This window comes from Sceloporus occidentalis, unplaced genomic scaffold (genome assembly GCF_023333645.1).
Source record: "Sceloporus occidentalis isolate IW3139 unplaced genomic scaffold, rSceOcc1.0.p SCAF_111, whole genome shotgun sequence".
In the NCBI taxonomy this organism is placed as follows: Eukaryota; Metazoa; Chordata; class Lepidosauria; order Squamata; family Phrynosomatidae; genus Sceloporus; species Sceloporus occidentalis.
The window spans coordinates 123,530-143,267 of NW_028317091.1; the positions used below are offsets into that span (position 1 = coordinate 123,530).

General features: G+C 45.6%; 1 protein-coding gene across 2 annotated transcripts in view; it reads left to right on the forward strand.

Annotated features, from left to right (window-relative positions):
- Window positions 1-14,736, forward strand: part of LOC149282590 (DNA (cytosine-5)-methyltransferase 3A-like) — a 38,812-nt gene extending 24,076 nt beyond the window's left edge. Inside the window, exons 4-20 of one of the 2 annotated variants that reach the window (XM_089497986.1) lie at window positions 1,271-1,483; window positions 4,445-4,603; window positions 4,737-4,844; window positions 5,158-5,314; window positions 7,889-8,035; window positions 8,222-8,266; window positions 8,599-8,678; window positions 9,011-9,123; window positions 9,661-9,844; window positions 10,112-10,196; window positions 10,290-10,435; window positions 10,548-10,638; window positions 11,830-11,978; window positions 12,210-12,295; window positions 13,015-13,084; window positions 13,250-13,368; window positions 14,595-14,736. In XM_089497986.1, the coding sequence (XP_089354112.1) occupies window positions 1,271-1,483; window positions 4,445-4,603; window positions 4,737-4,844; window positions 5,158-5,314; window positions 7,889-8,035; window positions 8,222-8,266; window positions 8,599-8,678; window positions 9,011-9,123; window positions 9,661-9,844; window positions 10,112-10,196; window positions 10,290-10,435; window positions 10,548-10,638; window positions 11,830-11,978; window positions 12,210-12,295; window positions 13,015-13,084; window positions 13,250-13,368; window positions 14,595-14,736 (2,094 nt within the window). Of the gene's footprint in view, window positions 1-1,270; window positions 1,484-4,444; window positions 4,604-4,736; window positions 4,845-5,157; window positions 5,315-7,888; window positions 8,036-8,221; window positions 8,267-8,598; window positions 8,679-9,010; window positions 9,124-9,660; window positions 9,845-10,111; window positions 10,197-10,289; window positions 10,436-10,547; window positions 10,639-11,829; window positions 11,979-12,209; window positions 12,304-12,992; window positions 13,085-13,249; window positions 13,369-14,594 lie in introns of both variants that reach the window. The other variant, XM_089497988.1, reaches the window with a different exon arrangement.
- Window positions 14,737-19,738: the final 5,002 nt, after the last annotated feature.

Here is a 19,738-nt window from a genome sequence, read left to right on the forward strand (position 1 = left end):
CAAAGTGCCAGGGCTGGGTGCAAAGTGCTGGGTGCAAAGTGCCAGGGCTGGGGCAAAGTGCTGGGTGCAAAGTGCCAGGGCTGGGTGCAAAGTGCCGGGTGCAAAGTGCTGGGTGCAAAGTGCCAGGGGTGGGGCAAAGTGCTGGGTGCAAAGTGCCAGGGCTGGGTGCAAAGTGCCGGGTGCAAAGTGCTGGGTGCAAAGTGCCAGGGCTGGGGCAAAGTTTCTTGAACAGTAATAGTCCACCTCTTTTCAGAATGTTTGGGGTTATTTTGTTTCAGAAATATTGTGTTTGGGTTTTTGTACTTTGAAAATATTGTTTTTTATTACATCATAACAAAATAAGAATGTTAATGTAAATTTTAAGTTGTTTTTTAACATCCAGTTCATTAAATTTTAAATAAACAAAAAATTAGCATATTGTTTTTTTTTATCCGATTAATCGATTAATCGAAAAAATAATCGGCCAACTAATCGATTATTAAAATAATCGTTAGTTGCAGCCCTAATATAAATCTATAATATATCCCAAAATCTATATAAATCTATAATATATCCCAATTCTATATAAATCTATAATATATCCCAATTCTATATAAATCTATAATATATCCCAATTCTATATAAATCTATAATATATCCTAAAATTAAAAATGTTGACATTTCAGGGGGGCGAATGAGATGTTACGTTATTATTATTTATTGTTTTAATATAGTGCCACCGAATTCCGTAGCGCTGTACAATGTATTACTATTTGTTTTATATAACACCATCATATTCCGTAGCGCTGTACAATGGGTGGACAGGACGTAACAAGTATTATGTAACATAACAATTTGATTTACAGAGACAACAGGTGAGGAGGGCCCTGCGCACAGGAGTTTACAATCTAGAGGGATTTAGGGTGTATTACACAATAGTGTAATACCCTCACTGTATTACCTTCTACCACTTCTGCTGGGAGGCTGTTCCACTTATCCACCCCCTCTCAGTAAAGTAAAACTTTCTTCCGTTCCATCTCAGCCTCTGCCCCTCTAGTGTTAGATTCCGGTCTCTTGTTTTCTCCTCCTTTATAATTATTTCCACCCTGTCCATTATTAACCCCTTTATGTATTTAACGGTTTCTCTCCCTTCAAGAAGCTTCTTGTTTTGGGGGAAAATGGCTGTATTTTATATAATAAAGATGTTTATCTTGGGGGGGTCACTGTTATGTACATTATATCTCGTGATTAGACAGTCCTAACGCTCTCTCTCTCTCTCTCGTGTCTCCAGGCTGAGAAGAAGCAGCAGCTCGTTGCCGTGATTAACGCCATGGAGGAGACAGTCTCCCGGGAGCCCCAGAAGGAAGAAGAGGCGAGTCCCCCCACCTTGCAGCAGCACACCGACCCAGCGTCGCCCACCGTAGCCACCACCCCTGAGCCCGTGGCGGCCGACGCGGTGAACAAGAACACTTCCAAACCGGCCGATGATGAAGCCGAGTATGAGGTGAGGGTCTCGGCGCCGGCGGGGAGAGCCGGGCATCAAGCTTACAATCTAAAGTGATGAGAATGCTGCTGCCCTCCGAGCTGATCAGAGATGCACGGCGGTATTACTTACTGACTTATATATCGCCATCACATTCTGCAGCGCTGTACAATGTGTGTTATTATTATTTATATATCGCCATCACATTCTGCAGCGCTGTACAATGTGTGTTATTATTATTTATATATCGCCATCACATTCTGCAGCGCTGTACAATGTGTGTTATTATTATTTATATATCGCCGTCATACTCCGCAGCGCTGTGCAATGTGTTATTATTATTTATATATCGCCGTCATACTCCGCAGCGCTGTACAATGTGTGTTATTATTATTTATATATCGCCATCACATTCTGCAGCGCTGTACAATGTGTGTTATTATTATTTATATATCGCCGTCATACTCCGCAGCGCTGTACAATGTGTTATTATTATTTATATATCGCCATCACATTCCGCAGCGCTGTACAATGTGTTGTTATTATTTATATATCGCCGTCATACTCCGCAGCGCTGTACAATGTGTTATTATTATTTATATATCGCCGTCATACTCCGCAGCGCTGTACAATGTGTGTTATTATTATTTATATATCGCCGTCATACTCCGCAGCGCTGTACAATGTGTTATTATTATTTATATATCGCCGTCATACTCCGCAGCGCTGTACAATGTGTGTTATTATTTATATATCGCCATCACATTCTGCAGCGCTGTACAATGTGTGTTATTATTTATATATCGCTGTCATACTCCGCAGCGCTGTACAATGTGTGTTATTATTATTTATATATCGCCGTCATACTCCGCAGCGCTGTACAATGTGTTATTATTATTTATATATCGCCGTCATACTCCGCAGCGCTGTACAATGTGTGTTATTATTATTTATATATCGCCATCACATTCTGCAGCGCTGTACAATGTGTGTTATTATTATTTATATATCGCCGTCATACTCCGCAGCGCTGTACAATGTGTTATTATTATTTATATATCGCCATCACATTCCGCAGCGCTGTACAATGTGTTGTTATTATTTATATATCGCCGTCATACTCCGCAGCGCTGTACAATGTGTGTTATTATTATTTATATATCGCCGTCATACTCCGCAGCGCTGTACAATGTGTGTTATTATTTATATATCGCCGTCATACTCCGCAGCGCTGTACAATGTGTGTTATTATTTATATATCACCGTCATACTCCGCAGCGCTGTACAATGTGTGTTGTTATTATTTATATATCGCCGTCATACTCCGCAGCGCTGTACAATGTGTGTTAGTATTATTTATATATCGCCATCACATTCTGCAGCGCTGTACAATGTGTGTTATTATTTATATATCGCTGTCATACTCCGCAGCGCTGTACAATGTGTTATTATTATTTATATATCGCCGTCATACTCCGCAGCGCTGTACAATGTGTGTTATTATTATTTATATATCGCCGTCATACTCCGCAGCGCTGTACAATGTGTGTTATTATTATTTATATATCGCCATCACATTCTGCAGCGCTGTACAATGTGTGTTATTATTTATATATCACCGTCATACTCCGCAGCGCTGTACAATGTGTGTTGTTATTATTTATATATCGCTGTCATACTCCGCAGCGCTGTACAATGTGTGTTATTATTATTTATATATCGCCGTCATACTCCGCAGCGCTGTACAATGTGTGTTATTATTATTTATATATCGCCGTCATACTCCGCAGCGCTGTACAATGTGTGTTATTATTATTTATATATCGCCATCACATTCTGCAGCGCTGTACAATGTGTGTTATTATTTATATATCGCCATCACATTCCGCAGCGCTGTACAATGTGTTGTTATTATTTATATATCGCCGTCATACTCCGCAGCGCTGTACAATGTGTGTTATTATTTATATATCGCCATCACATTCCGCAGCGCTGTACAATGTGTTATTATTATTTATATATCACCGTCATACTCCGCAGCGCTGTACAATGTGTGTTGTTATTATTTATATATCGCCATCATACTCCGCAGCGCAGTACAATGTGTGTTATTATTATTTATATATCGCCGTCATACTCCGCAGCGCTGTACAATGTGTGTTATTATTATTATTTATATATCGCCGTCATACTCCGTAGCGCTGTACAATGTGTGTTATTATTTATATATCGCCATCATACTCCGCAGCGCTGTACAATGTGTGTTATTATTTTTATATATCGCTGTCATACTCCGCAGCGCTGTACAATGTGTTATTATTTATATATCGCCGTCATACTCCGCAGCGCTGTACAATGTGTGTTATTATTTATATATCGCCATCACATTCCGCAGCGCTGTACAATGTGTTATTATTATTTATATATCGCCGTCATACTCCGCAGCGCTGTACAATGTGTGTTGTTATTATTTATATATCGCCATCATACTCCACAGCGCTGTACAATGTGTGTTATTATTATTTATATATCGCGTTCATACTCCGCAGCGCTGTACAATGTGTGTTATTATTTATATATCGCCGTCATACTCCGCAGCGCTGTACAATGTGTGTTATTATTATTTATATATCGCCCTCATACTCCCCATCGCTGTACAATGTGTGTTATTATTATTATTTATATATCGCCGTCATACTCCGCAGCGCTGTACAATGTGTGTTATTATTATTTATATATCGCCGTCATACTCCGCAGCGCTGTACAATATGATTATGAATGTTAACTTGCACCTCTCCCTCCTCTCCGCCTTTGGAAGTTTACTCTTAGCCTTGGCGTGTTGGGAGGACAGAGCTCCCTCTCCCTCGTGGTCGAAGCCGCCATGAAACACGATGTGGAATATAAAATAATGGCGGGGGCTGGGGGTCCGCGTGTCCTCTTGTTGAGTTCGGTTTATCGGAACCCGTTCCCTCCTCTCCATAGGATGGCCGTGGCTTTGGCATCGGTGAGCTGGTCTGGGGGAAGCTGCGAGGGTTCTCTTGGTGGCCGGGCCGGATCGTGTCCTGGTGGATGACAGGAAGGAGCCGCGCAGCAGAAGGAACCAGATGGGTCATGTGGTTCGGGGACGGCAAGTTTTCAGTGGTAAGTTTTACCATAACGATACACATAAAATGTGCATGGATTCATTCCCTGTATTCACCACTTCTCCTGGAAGGCTGTTCCTCCTAACTACCACCTCCTCAGTTGTTACATGGTTTACATGTTCTTTCCCCAGGTTTGTGTTGAGAAGCTGATGCCCCTCAGTTCTTTTGCTACCACGTTCCACCAGGCCACGTACAACAAGCAGCCCATGTACAGGAAAGCCATCTACGAAGTCCTGCAGGTACCGCGCCGCCCGGACGGGCTCCGAGTCTTACGCATTATATCTGCTAAAATACATGAAAATATACAAAGTCTCTCGCGGGGTGACTGGACCCAGAGAGGTTATTGACCAGGCGGAGGACTCTGGGAATGAGGACTTAGCTGCAGACTTTGGTGTCGTACATTTTCCGTGTGCCGTTAGAGATTTTTGCACGTGTGGCGCTTTCACTGGGAAATCTCTGGGCAGAATGCGCTATGGCGTAGGGGTCAGTAAATGGTGTTTATTTGACGACGGCCCGTGCGACGTGGGTGTAACGCCTCATTCTGTCCTGCAGGTGGCGAGCACGAGAGCCAGAAAGGTTTTCCCATCATGCCCTGAGAATGACGAGTCGGACACTTCGAAAGCCGTGGAAATTCAGAACAAGCAGATGATAGAATGGGCGCTGGGGGGATTCCAGCCGTCGGGCCCCAAGGGCCTGGAGCCCCCGGAAGGTAAGCTAAGGGAATGTCAGAGCCCCATGTCGAATCGTTCTGCGTGTGCATTTATTCAGCGCTCTATAAAATGATAATAATAATACTCTGTATGTCGTCTTGGCAAACAATGTGTTAACCTCGACAAGTTAAACGCCAACCATGGCATACCAAAACCACACGGTTTCTTCAGAAGTGCTGCCGCACGGCTGAGCGTTACTTCAGAAAATCCAAATCCAGCGAAGACTTTAATCACTATAAATTCATGCTCCACACCTACAACTCTGCCCTCTCTCTCACCAAACAGCTCTACTTCTCCACTCTCATATCCTCTCTTTCTTCCAACCCACGACGCCTTTTTTCTACTTTCAACTCCCTTCTCTGTCCCTCCACACCCACACCACAAACCTCTCTCACTGCCCAAGATCTTGCTGCCCACTTCAAAGAGAAGATCGAGACTATTAGAAAAGACCTCTCTTCCTTACAACTCCCTCCTACACCACTCACCACCACCCTCTCTACTCCTACTATACTAACTGCCTTTTCCCCTACAACCAAAGAAGAGATAGCCACTCTTCTTTCTTCCTCTCACCCAACAACCTGTCCCCTTGACCCCATCCCTTCACACCTCACAAAGTCTCTATATCCATCCCTTGGTACATCACTTACCCACCTATTTAATCTTTCTCTATCATCTGGAACTGTACCATCTGCCTTCAAGCATGCGCTAATCACACCAATTCTAAAGAATCCTTCCTCAGATCCCGTCTGTTTGACTAACTACCGCCCTATCTCTCTGCTTCCTTTTATCTCTAAGCTGCTTGAACGGATTGTGTACAACCGCCTCATTAACTTCCTCTCCTCTAATTCCCTCCTTGACCCTCTATAGTCTGGTTTCAAACCCCTTCACTCTACTGAAACAGCTCTAACAAAAGTCTCCAATGACTTGCTCTCTGCCAAAGCAAAAGGTCACTTCTCTATTCTAATTCTACTGGATCTCTCTGCTGCTTTCGATACTGTTGATCACCACCTTCTTCTACACTCACTTACTTCTATAGGCATTCGAGATACAGCTCTCTCCTGGATCTCCTCATATCTGTCTAACCGTTCCTTCTCTGTCAACTTCTCTGGCAAGACATCATCACCCCTTCCACTTTCGGTTGGTGTCCCCCAAGGTTCAGTCCTTGGCCCTCTGCTGTTCTCTCTTTATACTTCCTCTCTTGGCAAACTAATCAACTCATTTGGCCTCCAGTATCACCTATATGCAGATGATACCCAAATCTACCTGTCTTCTCCTGATCTCTCTCCATCTCTCCTGTCCCGTATTACCAATTGCTTGTCTGCTATTTCTTCATGGATGTCACAACACTACCTGAAACTTAATCTTTCTAAAACTGAACTCATTATCTTCCCTCCCTCCATCTCCACTCCACTACCTGAATTCTCTATCACCATTAACAACACGACTATCTCTCCTACTAACCAGGCCCGATGCCTTGGGGTCATCCTTGACTCAAACCTCTCCTTCATCCCTCACATTCAGTCCCTCGCCAAATCCTGCCGCTTGCACCTAAAAAACATCTCTCGTATCCGCCCATTCCTCACCCAAGAATCCACAAAAACACTCGTTCATTCCCTTATCATTTCCCGTCTTGACTACTGCAACACTCTTCTGGTTGGCACTCCACTGTCTCGACTCTCTCCTCTACAGTCTATCCTTAATGCGGCTGCTAGGCTCATCTTCCTTGCACGTCGCTCCTCTTCTGCTTCCCCCCTCTGTGAAACCCTCCACTGGCTCCCAATTACCTTTAGAATTAAATTTAAGATCCTGGTACTGACATATAAGGCCATCCATAATACTGCTCCTCCGTACATTTCTGACCTCATTAGCAAATACTCTCCTACTCGATCCCTACGTTCCTCCCATGGGCTAAGGCTCTCCTCCTCACTCATCACCTCTTCCTTTTCCCGTCTACAAGATTTCACTCGAGCTGCCCCATATCTCTGGAATCTTCTCCCAAGGAACCTTCAGCATTCTCCCTCCCTCCCAACATTCAAGAAACATCTAAAAACCCACTTCTTCAGAGAAGCCGCGCCATCTTAGCTGCTAGAACTTCCTTGTCATCGATACAACCCCCACAATACCTCTCACCCTTTCTCTATGCCTTATGTTTGTCACCCCATTTCCCTCTAGATTGTAAGCTTGCGAGCAGGGCTCTCTCCACCAAATGTATCGGTTTGTCTTAGTCTGTCAATTCTTGTCTTGTCATATGCCTTGAATTTATGTATTGTATTAAGCGCTGCGTAAACTGTTGGCACTATATAAATAAAGGATAATAATAATAATAATAATTAACCTTCACATTGCCATATCTGCGACGATACATTCTGAGCTGCGCTTTAAGGAAGCTGTGTACGTTTCGATCGGTGTATAATTTGCCCCCTCGCTCTCGCCAGTCCCTGAACTGAGATTGTACCATGTGGCACCAGCAGGGGGCAGCGTCTCAGTGGTCCCTGCCGTGGCAAGGCGCATGCACGGAAGTCACTAGTGGGGTAATTTGAATTTTGTGCCCAAAGCGTCTTGTTTTTTCTCAGAGGAACGAAACCCGTACAAAGAAGTTTACCCAGAAATGTGGGTGGAGCCTGAAGCCGCCGCCTACACCCCACCCCCTCCGGCCAAGAAACCCCGCAAAAGCACAGAGAAACCTAAGGTCAAGGAGATCATCGATGAGCGCACCCGAGGTACGTCACGGGGGGGTAACGCTATGAGGATCCCGGGAGATATGAGTGTCAGTTTCTGGGGTTTGTTTGGTTTATTGTAGAGCCACAGTTAGGGCCCTTTAGCGTTTGCTGCGAGCAGCCGAAGCCCCGGCGTTGTATGACCGTGCGATGGCGGATCTCCCCCTAACGCTTACCCTGTGTTTGCAGAGAGACTGGTCTACGACGTGAGGCAGAAATGCAGAAACATTGAAGGTGAGTTACCCCGTAGAAACGTTGGCAATCCGTGTCTGTCCGCACGAGGACGCAGCCTGGTAAACACGGGCCTGGGGCGTCATGCAATGCGACACGTGTTGTGTTTGTAAAAAAGGTTGTTAAGGTTGCGAGCGCTGCCTCTAATGTAACATCGTGTCGCCATTGGAGAAGCTGCTCCGTGGTGGGCTCCTGACCGGCTCTATTGGGAACCCAGGATATCAGCGGTTCCTCACAGAACACGGGTACGGACGGGAACCCCCCTGTGACGGAGGACGTCTGATCACCGGACGCTGGTTATTTTACACCCCTATTTATCCTCTGTCTCCCCTCAGATATCTGCATTTCCTGCGGCAGTTTGAATGTCACCCTGGAACATCCCCTGTTTATTGGGGGCATGTGCCAAAGTTGCAAGGTATGTTCACCGGGGTCACTGCTTGGTATCAGGCTGTGTGTGGGGGGGTCACTGCTCAGGGTCAGGCTGTGGGGTGGTCACTGCCCGGGGTCAGGCTGTGTGTGGGGGGTCACTGCTCGGGGTCAGGCTGTGGGGGGGTCACTGCCCCGGGGTCAGGCTGTGGTAATGAACAGACTGGATGGGCTCACTTGCCGTCAGATCCTGTCTTTTTATATGTCGCTTTGTCAGAGGTTTCCCTATAAAATGGTACGTGTCGTATCAGGTGACCGGGGAGGGAAGGGGCAGGTAATTTACCTGTAAAGTCTCCTGACACCCTCTCTGTCTTCCGGCAGAACTGCTTCCTGGAGTGCGCGTATCAGTACGATGACGACGGATACCAGTCCTACTGCACCATATGCTGCGGCGGGCGCGAGGTGCTGATGTGTGGCAATAATAACTGCTGCAGGTGAGAATGATTCAATGAATGCCTTTTGCACCAATTCAGATGGCGCATGAGATGGCTGCTGTACCAGAGAGCTTGCATTTTACAGACGTGTGACATGTTGGCGGAGGGTGCACAGCTTCTGCTGGGTTGTCGGGGTCGGCACCTCTCTGCGGGTGCCATTGTGTGAAGCCGTTCAGCTGTGGCCATTATCGATAATGTATATTTTCCAGGAGCACGTCTCCCTCCTAATAAATTAATTACAAACTTTTTTAGCCATTTCTGTGAAGTGTTATGTTTTGTGATAAGGGTAGAGTTGGAGCGTGGATGCGCCGTTGAACCGCTCGGTAACCGTTGCCCCTTGTTGTTAGGCTGTGGTGACATGTGCTTCCGTACCGCGCCGATGCATTCATGTTCCCGACCACCCAGAAAACATCTGCTGGGGCAGGGAGTGGAGTTTGTGACGCTTCTACACACAGCCCGTTAATGAGTTGGTTAATTTGGGCCGGGGCTGGTGTGATGGGAGGCTGGATTTGAATGAGCTCTCTGCTCCCTTTCCAGGTGTTTCTGCGTGGAATGCGTGGACTTGCTGGTGGGTCCAGGAGCAGCTCAAGCAGCCATTAAAGAGGACCCCTGGAACTGCTACATGTGTGGCCACAAAGGAATCTACGGGCTACTCAAAAGGAGGGATGACTGGCCCTCTCGCCTTCAGCTCTTCTTCGCCAATAACCATGACCAGGAGTTTGTACGTGGCCTTCACCTTGGAGTTTTAGCACTGAGCCGGACATATATATTAGACTAAAATGTAACTGACAGTTGGGGGGGGGGTTCAATGGGCAGTAAAAGTCAGCAGCTCGGAGGGATGTATACCTTACGCCTTAAAATGCAGATCTGGGGATAAGGTATAGTTAGGATGTGTCTGTATAATGGATAGAGAAGTCCCTCATGGAGCACATCGGAGCTTTGGAGAAACGGTGAGGCGCTCTCCTGACCTGTTCATTTGCTTCCTCAGGACCCACCAAAGCTTTATCCGCCTGTCACAGCCGACAAGCGGAAGCCTATCCGAGTACTGTCTCTGTTTGATGGCATTGCAACAGGTACGTTCTTTAGAGCGCGTTCCACCTGCGGAACCTGTCGATGCGTTTGCCAACCGCTCCCTTATCACATAAATTGTCTTCTCCCTCGGGTAGGTCTATTGGTGCTAAAGGATCTCGGGATCCAAATAGATCGTTACATTGCCTCCGAGGTGTGTGAAGACTCCATCACTGTGGGAATGGTGCGACACCAGGGCAGGATTATGTATGTGGGAGACGTTCGCAACATCACTCACAAGCATGTGAGTACATGGCTCGTTAGGTCACATGACGCTGAATGACGCCAATCTGAATCTGCCAATGTGCCCGAGACCTTCTGCTGATTTCGTTTTGTTTTCTGCCCTCTCCACACAGATTCAGGAATGGGGCCCCTTTGACCTGGTGATTGGGGGAAGCCCTTGTAATGACCTCTCCATCGTGAACCCCGCTCGGAAAGGTCTGTTCGGTATGTGGTTTCACATGACCCTGTGTGTGCCCAGAACATCTTTTTAGTACCCTATGCACCGTATGTTTTTTTGCCATTTTTACCATGTGTGGGTTTAATTCAGATTCTCAGGTGTTTGATGAACCCACACAAATTACCCATTGTTATTTTTCAGAAAAAATAAGGCTTTCATTTGAAAGCAGGCAAATACGCAAAAAAACCCAATTGTGAATTCTAGTATGTAAAAAAAACCTACTAAAATAACAAAGAAATGTTTTCTTTTTTTTAGAATTTCTTATACTCAGTAGGTGCCCCTGTTGAACATAGACATACCCCACATACATATTTTTATGTTGTAAAGGGCCACATCCCTTACATAATATCCTATGGGGTTTTGGGGGTAGTAGAAGGGGGGGTGTAAGTTTACATGTAATGCTAGGACAACGGGTTATCAGGGCTTTTTCTTTTTTATTATTGGGGTTCTCTTGTGCATCTTATGAATTACAGTGATGTCACAATGACATCACTGAGCTCACTGTATTATTTTTTTATTTTATGTTTCATTTTTATCTATATTTCATCAAAAAAACACTTCACTTCTGCTGATTACACTGTGATCAGCAAGCAAGGCTCCATTGACTTGCGTTGCTGATCGCAATGTATTTTCTCAGCCAATAAGTGGAGCAATCTGAGATCCCAGCAGGGTCTAGACAGACTTTGCAGAGTCTTTCCAGTGACCTTCCTGTAGGTGTCAGCAGTGCGATCGGGCATTCCTTATGTAACGGTGTACTGGCGCTTGCACCGAGCGCTGGTACAGACGATCAGTTGGCAGGAAGCTAGCGACGCTGGCTTCTGCTGACAGGTGGAGTCTAGGCTGTCCTTGCACTGTGAAAAGTGCATGACATACAGGTACGTCTGAAGGGTAGTTCTGACACACCTTTTGTGGAGGTACCTGTACATTCGTACGGTAACAAAGGGGTTAAATAAAGCATACTTAAAAAAGCTTGAACTCAATGTATATTTTTTTAACCTTGACTAATTCAACTAATCACGCCATGGAGAGTTTTATAGATGTGACCCTAAGGTGGGGGATTTTCGATCTAGCGATTGTATTTGCTGGTCTCGGCTGTACGCGTGCTGCTCGTCAGAGATACTTTATAGCACAGAACGTTTGGAATTCCATCGAGTGACAGAATCTCCTTCCACCCGCAGAGGGCACCGGGCGTCTTTTCTTTGAGTTCTACCGCTTGCTCCATGAAGCTCGACCCAAGGAGGGTGACAACCGGCCGTTCTTCTGGCTCTTCGAGAATGTAGTAGCCATGGGAGTTAGCGACAAAAGGGATATATCCCGCTTTCTAGAGGTATGTGAAATTCTCATAGTTCAAGGGTGATGGTTTATATAGCTTTAGAGATTGGGCTCCCCACTTGCTCTCTGATGCCCCATATGTGCCAAGGTCTGATGCGGCTGTCCCTGCACAGTCTTTTTATTTCCTCGAATTAATTTGTAACTTTGAATGGACTTGGTCTCAACATATAGAATAAAGAGACTGAATGATCTGTTTGTAGCTTAATGTTTCTTCATTGGTTTCCAGTCAAACCCGGTGATGATCGATGCCAGGGAAGTGTCGGCCGCCCACAGAGCCCGTTACTTCTGGGGTAACCTTCCTGGTATGAACAGGTTGGTGAGCGCATGGTGAGGAAGGCTGTGGTGTGTGTGGAGTAGTTGGAATTTGCAGTGACAGGGAATGAAACGGGTCTGGAGAACCCACTGGCTTCTTCTAGAGGATTCTGGATGTCCACGAAATGTGTGATGCCCTAGAGAGGTCGGCAGTCAGTCTCCTCTCTTTTCTGAAGGCTGCTGTATCCGACGAAAGAGAAAAACACGACTCTTAGATTATAAGGAGTCTCCCGACAAACTCCTCCTGTCTGCGGGGGTCCGTTCCAGAGAGAGAGACCGCCCAAGAACTGTGACCCCCAACGGCAGGAGGCATTTTAGAGAATGTGAATGACCCAGAATATAGTAAAAATGGTGTGGGGGGGTTTGGTGCCTGCTATACATTACCCCTTACTCATTAAAGTCAAAATTTGCAGATTTTTAAAATTCACTGGTTTTCCTCAAATTGTCAAGAAAAATCCCATTAAGTTATCTCTCCCCTGTTGCTGATAATTGCTAATAGAATTTAAGGAAGGGAAATTGATGAGATAATGCGTTCTATACATTTGCACCCAAAATCTCAGAAGTAACGTGCAGGTTTAATAAATTCCGCATTGCAGAAGACATTGTGTGAGGGTGCGGGGGGATTGTTTCTCCCTCATGTCTCTGCGCATGTGCAGATCAGTTTAAGAACAGAATTTCACGCCAATGTGGGTCTCAGATTTCCTTCCTTGTGTCTCCAGGCCTCTCGTATCCACTGTAAACGATAAGCTGGATTTGCAGGACTGCCTGGAACATGGAAGAATAGCAAAGGTGAGTGACACGTTAATAACACGCAGCCGGCAAAGCCTTTTGGTACCAGACGAGGAGTGGGGTGGACAGAGCCCTGCATGCACTCAATGTATAGCCCAGAAGGAGTTCATTCTTTGTAGAAGCACAGCTTTCTGCCGTCATGTAACCGCCGTGTCTCTTCTTTAGTTCGGCAAAGTCCGCACCATCACCACTAGGTCGAACTCCATCAAGCAGGGCAAAGACCAGCACTTCCCGGTCTACATGAACGAGAAGGAGGACATCCTCTGGTGCACGGAGATGGAGAGGTGAGAACCTTACGGTATCCAGCCGCCAGCCCCTCTGGTTACCCAGCCTCTGACCTTCAGACTCTCGGGGGGTTTTCATAGACAAAAGTACCAGCTTTTTTTGTCATTATACCCTCTGTTGGTTAAACCGCAATACCCTTTTCCATATATGATGAACCGGCACAAATTATTTATGTTCAGCAACCTCCTAATTAGTCATGCCCCACATACGTATTTTTTATGTATGGCCAGAGGGCCACATCCATGCTTTACATATTACCTCATATAACATATTGTTTAACGCTGTTGGCTTAGGACGTTTGGGGGTAGTGATTGTTGTTTTTGTTTTTTTTATTAAGTCGGTATACAAATACATTCTACGAAGACGAAAATACAAAAAACAATTACATAGAGAGAAAAAAAAAAATAAATGTTTTTTTAATAAGAGTGGAAGGGCTAAGGGGAATTTTTTTTACTATTTTCTTTTTTTTTTTCTCCCAGTGCAGTACACAGTACGGCTCGGGATCATTTTTGATGCCAGCGATGTCATGGAGACATCACTGTGCTCCCAATAAATGTAATTTTTCCCCATTTCTCCCCCTCCTGATCTATGCTGCAGGCAGGGCTCCATTGCAATACGTGCAATCAGCCAGCAGTCTAGAAAGACTCTGCCGAGGCTATCCTGCCCTCGAGTGTACTTCCGGTTAGATGTCAGCACTGACACCTGCCAGAAGGGGACGTGGCGGCCAGCGCAGTTACACACAGTCGGTTGGCAGGAAGACAACAATTACTGCCGGCAGAGGAGAGTCCGGTCAGTCAACAGACCGCCTGATCTCCCGTGTAGTGGACGTCAGGACATGTTGTTTTGTCCCAATGGGCTTTTTGTCACAGGTTTTAAGGACGTACCGGTACGTCCTAAAGGGAAAGTTAATACACGGCCTCACATCCAATGGATCTGATTAAATCTGTCCATAGAAGGTGGTTGATAAGTGGCCTCCCAGCAGAAGTGGTAGAGGGTAAGACAGTGAGGGGATGTAAACATGCATGGGTTAGGCATAGGTTCGAGTCTTTACAGCAGGGGAAACGGGCGACTAGACAAGCTCAGACCTTGGTCTTGTACATATTCACCAATTGTGGTTGTGGGTGCATGGAGGGTACGTTGCGTTGCCAGAGGTAAATGGGGTATTTGGTGTGATTGTTCTGTATGGATTCCCTGCTGACCGTCCTCTTCTGCCTCCTCGCCCCAGGGTGTTCGGATTTCCTGTCCATTACACGGATGTTTCTAACATGAGCCGCTTGGCCAGGCAAAGGCTTCTGGGAAGATCTTGGAGCGTTCCTGTCATCCGTCATCTATTTGCCCCATTAAAGGAATATTTCGCCTGTGTTTAACTCACAAGGCACAGGGACCTGAGGCCGATCCCCGACCTTCCAAATACCCCCTCCCCCACAATTCTTCAACAGCCTCACAACATGATGTTTCTGCCGAAGGAAAACCCAATCAAGAAAAGAAAAAATAAGACAAAACGCAGAAAACGAAACGTCAAAAGCCACGGTGGACAAGAACCAGCAGCGACCGGGAACGGCAGGGGCGTTCTACGTAACTTACTGTTCAATGTTACACTTTTATTCTCTTACACGTCTACATTTCTGATTTTATTTTTTTAAGTTTTTATGTGATATTTTATTGGGGGGAGGGGGCTATTTTAACCCCGTCAGCCCTTAATTTTAGGAAACAAGATAGTCTGCGATTCTTTCTAAACAGGGACATTTTACGAGCAGACGTTCTGGGTATTAGATGTTTGACCATAATTATTGTCCCCCTTGTGCTGTAAGGGTTAAATGCCCCAGTTTGGGATAACGGGGTCTGTGGATGTAAGTTACCCCCTTAGTTGTCAGTGTTTTCAGGTACCTTGGCCTAAAAGGGGGCGGAATTAGGGTATTTGCCATGCAAGCAAAGTGGTATAGGAAAAAATCCTCGAGAAAGGGGCAAAAGTCCAGATGTCTCAGCACAAGGGAGAACTCTGTCTATATATATATAGATATACGGTATATATATATATATGTGAAATGGATATGTTTGTTTTATGCCTCTGGCTCTGTCACCGGCAGCTGTGAACGGAGAACGTACCGCCGCCCGTCGGCAGCACCGCGTAGTAATCATGACCCTCCATTATGCTTTCATTTACTCTGTTAGGGAGACGTTGTTGGTAGGACCTCCGCTGATCGCAGCGTTTCGCTCTCGCGCAGGATAAATGTTACCGTCTCAGACTAGTCGGCAGATCTGAGGCGGATGATGCTTTTTTTGTTTTCCAGTATTTCAGGGCGCCTCGCGCATTCGAGGCCTGGTTCTTGCAGCTGTGACCTCAGACATTGTTTACAGAGTTACTGTATATGTTATAACAAGGTTTATAACCCTATAGGTGTGTGCCATGGTGAACGGCAGGCAACGTATAGATGGACAGCACTGCCACCGCTAACCATTCCCTTATATTATGGAATTATGTTTATTTTAGGGGTCCTCGCTAGGGGCCAGTAGCGTTGTTAGAGTTAATAGAAAGGTTTTTAGTGTTCGGTTGGTTTACGGATTTTGTTCTATCGTAGAGGTACATGCGCAAAGCCGTGTGGGTTAATTTGCATATGTGGGCAGCAGCTGGGGTTAAGTGAGATATTTCCTGCCAGTTATGGACACAGTCGTACCGTTTCCTCCGCAGTTCTGCACATGGCTGGTTACGGCACGAAGTTCCTCTGGCCAATGTTATAAGGTGCTCGATGTCCGCTTTGCCCAGCTGCCGATACATTGTCTGATCACATCATGGGAAAAGATTCCGAGTGCTTCCTCAGTATATATACTGGACTTCCAACCAACGACAGGTCCAAAAAACCCGGAAAGGCTTTGCATGCCTATCTCTGGATCTTGATCTTGTCTTTGATGTAAAACCCCATGGTTTAGCTGCAGATATAGAATAATCTGCTGATTCTATATATCCTGGACATATATACTGAAGTACTCATTATCTGCAGTAACCCACAGGCCACATGCATGTAGTTCGTTTATGTATGTAAGCACACACTTATAGGGTTATGTTCTTTTGTTGGGGTACTACTTACTACTACTGTATATCACCTTCATGTGGTGCTTACCAGCAGCGGGATGATTAAACACATCAGATTCCGTGGTGCCTTATTCACGGTGCTGTCCCATGCAGAGCTTGCCATGTAGGTCTGGGACCAGATTCGGTTAATTAGCGGAATCCCAAGTTATCTGGTGCTTTTTCTGACTGGTGCCTCCAATTTCCTTCTAACCTCAACTCTTAGCAATGCTGGTGAGAGCAGGAAGGGGATCGGCCCTCCGCGTATCTCATGTCCTCGCTCATCTCATGCCTGGCCTCCCACAATCAGCTCCATGTTAGGGCGCGGTGAGGATGGCGCTTGCTGTCAGGAAATACTTGGATGTGTTCCCTCTCGTGCTGTTGGCTTCAGTTATCTGAGAGTGCCTTATTGCCCAGAGCACACACCCTGACTCTTCAAAAAGGATGGCATCCGGCGACTAATCACACAGGATGATGCCAGAGACTGCAGGAACGAATAGGGATTCTAGACTGGCATGGGGAATGCTCCTTAGGTGACCCTCAGAAAGTACAAGCTTTAGCTAAAGAGATATGGGGTGGGATGCAGTCCAGAACAGGTGACCTAATACGCTATGTTGGGCATTGATAATGATAGCGAGATAATTCCCTGACTTCAAGATCCTATCCTCAGAGGACTGAACCCTTGGGGTGAAAACAGCAGCACATATTTCACAACTGGTGCTATTTCATAAAATCCCAGCGCAGCGGCCATATAACCCACCACCGCCCCCCGGAGATTGAAGCATCTCCCGGTGCCTTATTGCCAACCCGCTTGCATGAAACACTCCAGGCACCTTCATACATTCCTTTGCCCCGAGTATATCGTTAATCCGATGGGCAGCCAAGTCGGTGCGGTTACTACCAATATGCCAATAATCTGGGCCAGATGATCCAAATGGCAGAGTCCCTGTCAATGATAATGTCTTACAGCTATGCAATGGGGGCCCACAAGTTTCAGGGCTTCCAGCTCTGATTGGCTTAGGACACTACTGAAGGCTGGAAATCAGCCAATCACAACCCAAACCTCTCAGTTTTTAAGAGGCATGTCTATGAGACCTTGTCCATGTGACCTTGTCCATGTTAATGTTCAATGCTCCACGGCCACACGAACCTTGGAAGCAACAATGGTGCTTAAACTGTAGGCTTCACTGGCCTCTTACCCTCAAGTTACTGTAATGGTGGGGCAGGGACCCCAACGCGTGCTAAACGATTACCGAGACTCTTCCAACAGGCAACTCAGGACAGCCGAGTGCACCTCGAGCCTCCGACACGGGGCAGCACTGATGTCTTTAGTCATCCCGACTTAAAACAATGTGAGCTGCGCTTTTATATGACTATTTATACACAGATTGTCCGGTATCTGTTGACCTCCTTCACACAGCGGGGCAGCAGTTTCACTACTCGTGCTATTTTAAACTCAGAGAAGCAAAAAAATCTGGATCTAGATTGTGGGGGAAGGAGAGCTGGTGATCCGTGTCCTGTTCCGTGTTTCGGTTCCCCCTCACGGTTTGTCGCTGCAGTCATAAAGCGTGACTATGGCGGTGTTCTAACCATGCTCGTTTCTGCTTGGGGTAATCATGATTCTGTGTTGTAAAGGGGGACGCGTTCCACTCTCGCCTCCTCCTCTGTGTATTATGTGAACGTTTTTATTTTCGCTGTCCAACTACTTGATCATGGCGGGACTTGTGCTTTGATACTCGGTGAAGCTGGATGAATACGAGGTGTTCTCTTCCACGATACGTGTAACTGATCTGTTGTTTCAGCCGTATCCGTAATTCCAAGAGCGACAAAAAGTCATTGTTGTTATTTTTTTTTTCTTCTAGTACTTTTAAAAAATGTTGGCTGTTTATCCAAGTCTTGAAAATGCAGAAATTTACTGTACTGTAGTAACGTTAGCTTTCTCCTGCTTATGAGCTATTTTGTAGTAGAATTTCCATTTAAAAAAAAAAGATTCTATTTCCATTCAGGTGAGTGTGATGAGTTATTCTCCATAAAATTACTCCTACCTAACCGCCACTCAAACCACCGCACCGCGAGGGGAAGCCATTGTGTGCTTAGTCCGGTCTTCCCAATAAAGTAAAAATCGCGGCCGCGATAAATTTATTTCGTGCAACGCTAAAGCTAGAGAAAGGACAAACTAACCGACTGTCGTACGCATTTCGTGCTTAAAGCATACGTAACAAGCTTCCTCTGCAGCTCCGACTCAACACGTGACGTGGACTTGATTATAAGTCGATCTCTGAGAAGAACCTCAAGATGCAGAACACGGTCTCTGTAGAGAAAGGAATTAGGAATTTAGGGCAGATTTCCTGAGGTACCTGAGTGTACTCAAGGTAGATTCTCCCTCAAATCTGATGGTGGCATCTGCAGGTATTTCCACCAACCATTCCTTAAGTCAACTCCATTCATTAACACGCAGACAAGAACCCAGTTGATGGGGAATCTTCTTGGTCTGATAAACTATTCAAAATGGGGTATTGGTGCCGTCATTGCTCTGGGGGAAAATTCTGCCATATATCTGTCTGAAGGTTTCTTAAAAAATAAAACCGTCATAAAATACTCGTGTTAAAGCACGTCCAACATAAAAGTCCTTTTTAAAACATTAAATGCCAATCAAATGCATTGCAGAAGATGATACTTTTTAGTGGACCAATATAACAGGTTCACATCTGGAAATATGTTTTAAAAATCCAATTGTTTCCTTTTAAAAAAAATGTGCGTATATATTTTTGCCAAATCCAGCATTTTGGAAAGGTTGCTGAATGTCTCGCTATTGGCTGTTCCTGGAAGATATTTTGTGTACTTGCAGCTGACCATTTTGGTCCCTAACAGGTTATCACAGACTACTAGCCAGATATTAGTCTGGTCCTCGCACGTTACATGGCCTAACCGGGATTTACGGCTCCAGGAAACATCATGGCTACAACGTACCCGATATCGTAAAGTATTTTTTATGGGGGAAGATGTCTACTCCATACGGCTCTACCCAGATGCGGATCTTTTCCCAACGCCTTGGGACTTTTCATAACCCAATATTGTCTCTTATAGAAATAACTATATAAAAGTTGACGTTTTTGTTGAGATCTTATATTTTCACTTGCTTTGGAACTCTTTCTGCCATTAGTTAGAATATACCCAACTCTTGTCCTGAAGCCCCTCCTTCCTGCACTGGAAGGCTCCTCCCTTAAGCCCACGCTACCACCTGTCCGCCCACGGCCCGCGTATACCCAGAAGACATACAGATATCTTCTAATGTGACATCA